This window comes from Mya arenaria, chromosome 3, assembly GCF_026914265.1.
Source record: "Mya arenaria isolate MELC-2E11 chromosome 3, ASM2691426v1".
NCBI lineage: Eukaryota > Metazoa > Mollusca > Bivalvia > Myida > Myidae > Mya > Mya arenaria.
The window spans coordinates 41,378,030-41,386,353 of record NC_069124.1 but is presented as its reverse complement, the minus strand read 5'-3'; the positions used below and the strand labels follow the sequence as shown (position 1 = coordinate 41,386,353).

The window sequence follows — 8,324 nt, the reverse complement described above, 5'->3', positions numbered from 1 at the left end:
GTTTCATAGAACAATCGATGAGTGCACTAACGGGACTTAATCCTTTTATAGGGAAACGATTAAAATACGTTGGGCTACGGAAATATAGAGGGAACAGAGGCGGGAAAAGCAGACCAAAAAGAGCTTGGGACTCTAACCATGGTATTAACTCCCGAAACATTCGATCCCTGCCCCAAGCTATAACAACCATTGTTCGATCGAGGGCGGTTGTGCCGATTAAAGCTGTTGTGAATCAGAGAAACTTAACACGTGTGAATATTGATAACTGTTCAAAAACGAAAGGTCAGAGAAATGTAAAAATTAGCGCTATTAATGCTCGTTCGGTGAAAAATAAAACATTATCGATATGTGATTTCATATTAACAAACAATCTTGATATGTGCGCCATTACTGAAACGTGGCTTGGAAGTTCTATTGACCGAGAATGTTCAAGCGAGCTCGTGCCAACGGGGTACGCAATGAAACATGTTCCTCGAAGCGGACGGCGCGGTGGTGGTGTGGCATTGGTATACAAAACTCCCATAAAAGTACGCATTGAGTCATCAACCAAGGATAATATTTATTCTCAGTTCGAACACATGGATTGCAATGTTATGATTGGCTCACACTCATTATGTTTTGCTGTCATATACAGGCCGCCCGTTAGCAAAACAAACGGATTACAAAGCAACATCTTTCTTGAGCAAGAATGGCCTAAATTTCTCGCAAGGTATGCAACATCAGAAAAGCCAACTATTATTGTGGGCGATGTGAACTTTCACCTTGATGTAAAAGACAACACAAACACTACCAAATTCGTTAGCTCTTTGAATGCTTGTGGCATGAAACAACACGTAGAAAAACCTACACACACTGCTGGGCACACGTTAGACGTACTTATAACTCGAGATAATGAACGCTACGTCTCTAGTATTGAAGTAATTGACCCCTGCTTGTCGGATTCGAATGGTAGAGTTTTGAACGACCACTACGCAGTCATGTTTTATGCATCAGCGTCTAGACCACCCCCAATTCGCAAGACTGTGACTTACAGGAAGCTGCGTTCTATTAACATAGACAATCTCCGAGAAGACATTCGCAATACAGACTTTTTCGGAAATAAAATTATACCGTTAGATATTGACACAGCTGTTGAAGAGTACTCAAATATACTTAACGCTATCATAGATAAACATGCGCCATTGAAAACAAAAACGATCGTGCTCAGACCGTCATGTCCATGGTATACAGAAAGCCTCCACGATGCCAAGCATCAGAAGCGGAAGTTGGAACGTAAGTGGCGTGACAGCAAACTGGCAGTTGACCATCAGATATACCGCCAACACTGCTCGGAGGTTAATAAACTGCTCAAGCAATCTCGTATTGACTATTATACAAGCCAAATCACGCAATGTGGCAATGATTATAAAAAATTATTCAAGGTAACAAATACTCTTCTTGGCAAATCCAATGAAGTAACCCTTCCATCACATTCATCGCCAGAGCAGATGGCACAGGATTTTAGCGATTTTTTTGTTAATAAAATTGAGAAAATACGGGATAGTATCACCTCACATCGACAATCTGTATCAAGTTCGGATTACCCAGAAGACGTTCACTCTGGTACTAAGTGCGAAGTGTTCTCTAGTGTCACGGAGGAAGAAGTTAAGTCAATTATTCAGAAGTCATCCAACAAGTCCTGCGAGTTGGACCCAATACCAACCTGGCTATTGAAAGACTGTCTCGGGGAACTCGCACCGATGATGACAATGATAATCAACGCATCTTTAGATAGTGCTTATGTACCAAAGGCGTTTAAACAGTCGAATCAGACCTCTCCTCAAGAAGCCGACTTTAGATGCAAATGATCTCAAGAACTACAGGCCGGTGTCCAATCTGTCTTTCTTCTCCAAAATTTTAGAGAAGGTTGTAGATGCGCGGATCGAAACCCACCTAGAAAAGAACGCTCTACATGAAATGAACCAATCTGCCTACAGAAAATACCACTCGACTGAAACCGCTCTTATAAAGGTACAAAATGACATTCTTAATTCCTTGGATAATAATGAGGTCACTATTTTTGTTATGCTAGACCTGTCTGCCGCCTTTGATACAATCGACCATGAAACATTATTTCAGCGGCTAGAAAAACATTTCGGTATTACAGACAAGTCTTTGGCCTGGATAAAGTCGTATTTCACTGACCGTCATCAGACGGTGTGTGTCAACGGAGAGCTTTCTGCGCCAGTGAACGTACAGTACAGTGTGCCCCAAGGGTCAGTACTCGGACCGAAAGCATACACCATGTATACGAAACCTATCGGTGCTATCTGTAGGAATCATGAACTGAAGAGTCACTTTTATGCAGACGACTCCCAGTTATATATTTCGTTTAAACCGACTGAAGAAAATTCCGTTGTCGTAGCAGTGCAACGAGTTGAGCTATGTCTGCGAGATATTCTTAATTGGATGAACTTAAACATGTTAAAGCTTAACTCTGATAAGACTGAATTATTCGTTTTCTCATCCGATAGAAATTTGAAACAGGTTTCAGATGTTACATTGACAGTTGATTGCTCTGAGATCAAACAATCGGATTGCGTCCGAAATCTTGGAGCGTACTTTGATCCAACACTTAAAATGGAAGATCATGTGAATAATTTGTGTAGAAATGCCTTCTCACAATTACGTAAAATCGGGCACATCAGGAAATATATTACTACAAGTGCAACTAAAACTCTGGTCAACTCGTTGGTAACGTCGCGATTGGATTATTGTAATTCTCTTCTATACGGGGCTCCTAAGCATTTGATCAATAAACTCACAATTGTGCAAAATACAGCAGCGAGGATCATAACGAGAACATCGAAGTACGATCATATAACCCCAGTACTGCGCGAATTGCATTGGCTACCGGTTGAATCAAGGATTCAGTACAAACTGTTGACAATAACATTCAAGGCTCTAAACGGCCAAGGTCCTGGCTACTTAACGGACATGTTACAAACGTACATACCATCCAGGAATCTACGATCTAAAAATCAATCACTAACATTGGTCGTCCCATCAAGTCGAACAGTGAAATATGGCGAGAAGAGCTTCCAAGTTGCGGCCGCGAAACTGTGGAATGCCCTAACATCTGGAATAAGGGATTGTGACACTTTGTACTCTTTTAAACGGGCATTAAAAACACACTTATTCATTCAGTTCTATGAAACTTAACGTGTTAACCGCATTGTATCGGTACTTGACTTGACTGTGACATTGATCCGACGTACTCTCATCGAGTAATGTGTATTATCAGTAATTTCAATATTTTATTTCATTTTATCCTGTTTTCCTTTTATATTGTGTGTACATGTACTAGGAAATATTGAATGATTTATCTTTATATTTTTATTTGTTTTTAAGTACAGGACAATTAATACAGGTTTTAGCGGGTCTGTTCATTTTATAATTTATTTCTATATGTCAATTTCCTGTTGTTTTACAGTCACCTGTGGATGGACATTTTATCTCATTTAATTCGTTTTTTTATTTATAACGTATTAACTGTCTCTGTATTTATCTGTAACTTATTTTAAATTGTTTGTCATATACATGTATGTGATGTATTTATTTCTTTGTAAAGCACTTTTGAACGTTCATGACGAATGAAAAGAGTGCTATATAAATACGGTATATAATAATAATAATAATAATAATAATAATAATAATAATAATAATAATAGTTTATTAATAACTCATTGAAGCATGTCGAAATGTAAGTGTTAGAGTAAGGGTTAGGTATCAGTTTGGGTACCTTCTAAAAATAATAAGTTGTAATTAATCAATCTGATCGGGTTCCTCTTATGAAATTTATTCATTTAAATTAGCTTGTGCTTCATTGAAAATTATATTTTTTTCGTAATTCTGTGTTATGCTTTGGAAGAAAGTTATGATATATTTGTGATGAATATATTTTCAACCTACTGCAATTACTTACTGTGATACTAATTTAAAGTCATATCATTATAACTATGTATGATATAACTTTTTTTAAATGGAAGCTTGCAATTGCCTCTCTAGTTAATGCCTCCAATAGTAAGGAACACAATGGAAACTAAAGTTCTCGGGACTCTTTTTGTGTTATCCTTGGTGCTGGTGTGTATGTAATGGTTGATCAATATATGCATGAAGGTTATATTTCTATATTTTCTGTTTATGTTTTGATTGGTAATGTTATGCATCCCTTGCTGAAATAAATCTATATATCTCTAAGTGGTTTCAGTATACGGTATTTTAGGATTTCTTTGGAAAAGGGGTATATTTTAGTGCTCAGATGAATTTATCTGGTTTATAGAAAATGGTTTAATATTTTAAACTTCTGGCGTTTATTCAGTAACAGTTTTCGTCTTTTTTTAGTGAACAATTTACGAGCATGGCAATTAAGATAAATATTCAAACAACAAATATACTGACGAAATAAACCAGTTCGCATTTTGTAGAGAGCTACAAGATTCATTTGTCGAGTTGCATGCCCTGGAAGATAAATCTTAAATCCTCTTCCCACAAACGCCAAAACATGGCGCCGCTATTCCATTCGGTTTTTCGGCCTTGACCAAGTCCACTTTAGGGCGTCAAGTTCATATGGCTTTTACACATTTCTTTCATGAATAATACGGTTTATGATATGATTTGTGTGAGTCGTTATCAAACCAGTATAACATTTAATTAATACGTTTTAGAAAATTAAAATAATCAATGCCTTTTATTAGCAACGTTCCTGCATAATACAGAACCCAAGCGTTTTATACAATATGCATATTTAGAATATCTGAGAGGGTCTAACGCAATCTGAAAGCCATATCAATTTTATGTGACATTATAAAGCAAAATAAAACCAAAGATATATAGGTAACATTTGGTGTATGACATTTGAGTATTAAAATACCATTTAAACATTCCAGAGAGACATTTCACGGCTTAGTTTTGCTCAAGAAACGTAAATAACAATATGTTATCAATATTACATGTCTTGCTACACTTTGAAATAATTCCACTTTTTAAATGTGTACACAACTTTATGTGAATATCTTGAATAAGGTATGGTGAAGTCAAATTCTTTATAAAAAATAATCAGAATATCATGATGTGGATATAACAATTAAACGTGCTGAAGTTGTATACTTTAGCTCATATTTTTATTATGGTTTATGTTTACCAATATCATGAAAATGTTTTATTGAATTGGCAAGGTTGCGCCGCCACCGACGACAAAAATGCCAGACAATAACGATACTACGTTTTCTTGTTCGGTACACAGTTAAATTAGCGAAACAAATAATGCACATAAGCCTCTATAGATATTTCTACATTGCTAATTTAAACTAAGAATATGGGTTTTAAGCAAAACCGAAACATCACAAAAGAGCCAAAAGGTATTAAGCCCAATTTAAGCTGCCATTTATAAAACAAGTGGTCAACCTGATCCGGGTAGTCATTGTTTGGCCGTCTCTTATAAATGTCTGACGACATTTATATAAATGTACATGCTTCTGCTGTCAATGGACGGCCATTGCTTCTAAGTTAAGGGAATGTTTGCTTATGTTTAAGAAGATTGCTAGCCGCCTTCCATGACTACAGGTCCCATCATCTCTGAAAATAGGATTGAAAGAGGAGTTTTTTAATTAGATTCTCGATGAGCATTTTTGTTCTTTTTCGAAATAGAACTGGAACTCATGATACTATGAATTTCATTACACTACAGATGATTATTTACGGTGTCTGATAAACACCTTGGCTTCAGATGATTTGAGAGAAGGAGGTAAGTACCAAGCGATAAAGGAAGGTATAACTGTCTTAAATTCTTCTAGTTTTTTAGAACTCTGTGGACTACAATATATAATAATTCTAAATGGCCGAATTGACTGTAATATGTTTTATTGTCTGTAGTGGAATCATTAGATAGAGATGTTTGGATGTTTTTGCTGCTTTCCTGTCTGTTAATGCCTTTTACATATGCCAAGCAAATATGTTGCCATCGTATGCTTGCTGGCGCCTTTTTTAATGCAGAGAGTGATGGATCCGATAGCATAACTAAATAGAATGTAGTCATACAAAACAAAGACAACCAATCGCCACATACTTAATAAAAGAACAGTCATCATAAATGCAGAACCAGTAGATACTTGATGTCAACCGAAAACACACTTAGTTGTATCTTTCCCGATCTATACATTCAAGAATGGAATAAATGAAACATATCAAACAGTATTGTTTCACTCATGTTCCTACCGTTTCTTGAAGTTCATAATTTAATGAAGTGCCTGCACTATGCATGTAAACTCATTTCAACTATATGTACCAATGTACATCAAAACAGAATTTTTAATTTGTGCGTGTGTTTTTTAAAGATGTGCTTTTATAATATGCTAATTAAACCAATAGGAAACAGAAGTATTGGTATGTTATTGTCACTGATGATAGCATTAAATGGAGCAGATACTTTTAGTACTTTAAAATTGGAGACCTCATCAAAATAGATATTGCCTCTGCTTTATACTACTTTATACGTTTGTTTAGTATAAAGTTTAAAAGCTTTGGATCTTTCGCGAACCGTACACTAAGGATTAAATTACACGGCAAACCTTAAGTTAACGATTTGCAGGTTTTACATCTAGAACTACCGTGTAAATTAACCTTTTTGATCCCTGCCCTTTAGAAGGCTAACGATAAGGAATCTCCTGTTCTTTTGTTAAGCAGATTTGTCGCGTGTCATCGTTAGTTTGACTTGGCAATTTTAATGGGAAATGTGAACGTGGATTAGATCACAACAAGAGAATGTAGCACAATTCAGATATCGCTCGTGTTTTACTTGCTGGAAAATGCATTTGACTTTGAATTAACACAATTGCATCAAATGAAACATAATGTGAAATGGGTTTTTGGGAGAGGACTACAAAATTGTATAAGTCGTTTTTAAATTAAAAATAAAGTATACTGTGATAAAATTTACTTTTTACGTTTTTTCTGTATTCAGGATTGTTGGGATAAGAGTAAGGTTTGTGCACGTAAACTGGTTTAAAACCCCTAGTTGGTAAACATACCTAGATTTTTATAGTATATATGCACTGTGTTGTTTGTGGAGATTTGTGATGTTGTTCCATGTTTCTTGTTTTGTTTTTTTGTGTTCTATGTCTTTGGTGTTTACCCTTTGCCATTAAGCGGGGTTAATGTTTAAACCTTTGGCTACTGAGCTTGTTTCTGTAGTTTTTCACATAAGCATTTTATTTAGTTCCAGATGTATTGAGCAAACAAAACCCGGACGGGAACGCATGTCGAATGTCTTTTTAACGATGCACAAGTAATGCATACTTCAAAGTTAGAAATATACGTTTTGCGTACTGAATATTCATGTCGGTGTCAAGATTTGTATGTTTCAACAACTACCTAAACCTAACGTTGGAGTCGTATACATCAAAGTCAGCATCATTCACAAGGCACAACATATGCATGACATGGTGAAAAAACGTTTTACCAAGGTATCTTTTCGAGGCAATAGAAATTCATTGGAAAAAGCATCGGACATATTTGATCAAATACTCGTACGAGCTAAAGCAGTGATTAATGTATGTAAGAAAGTTAATATTATAGTAAAAAACAACAACTATTCTAAGACCAATGGTTAAACATTGGTCATGTCTTACTCAATTCTGCGAATGAATTAATTTCTATCCTTCGACACTATGTGCATTCTGCAACGTTTAGATTTACAGCGATTTAGATTTCCTTTACATTTTAAAAGCTAATACGTATTTAGAGTAAAGAGTATTAGATCTGCGGAATAATTTAACCACAGCTAAAAATTAAAAAACTCAGCAATCTAATGCAGACATCATTGCCAAAAGCAAAGATCTTGAGAGAAACAAACGTTTGTCGAACTATTTATCCGAAATAATGAATTTCCTAATCAAACATTAAATTGATCTCTAAGCAGCCCCTAGCAGTTCGATATTGAAAATGGTTTCAATATGTGTTATGTTAGGGCTGTTATCAGCCTTTTTCCCGTTTGAGTTATTTCTGTCGTTTATTCACTCTAATTAGACGACTGGTATTCTTAGGGTGTTTACTTGTGATATCCACATAGAATTAAATATTTTTATGACCACTTTTGAAGACAAATATCGTGAACATCTGAAACACAAAAAGGATATTTTTAAATGTTTTGATGATGTTTACTATTATATTGTAATATTTATGTAAAGGGCAAATAATGAAGAGTTTCATTAAAATGCGAAAATTTCAGAAGAAGCTTATGGTCATGTTTATGCTTGATAAAACCGTCACATTCCTGGAGCCACAAA

The 8,324-nt window shown here is 35.5% G+C and overlaps 1 protein-coding gene across 1 annotated transcript; it reads left to right on the top strand.

The window, feature by feature from the left end:
* The first annotated feature begins 377 nt into the window (after window positions 1–377).
* On the top strand, window positions 378–1,847 carry LOC128226025 (uncharacterized). Its single transcript, XM_052935924.1, has one exon. The coding sequence runs from the start codon at window positions 378–380 to the stop codon at window positions 1,845–1,847; it is 1,470 nt and encodes a 489-aa protein (XP_052791884.1).
* The last annotated feature ends 6,477 nt before the right edge of the window (window positions 1,848–8,324 follow it).

What these genes read in the sequence shown, in the direction of transcription:
- LOC128226025 (XM_052935924.1), top strand. Translation starts at nt 378, where the DNA reads ATGTGCGCCATTACTGAAACGTGGCTTGGAAGTTCTATTGACCGAGAA.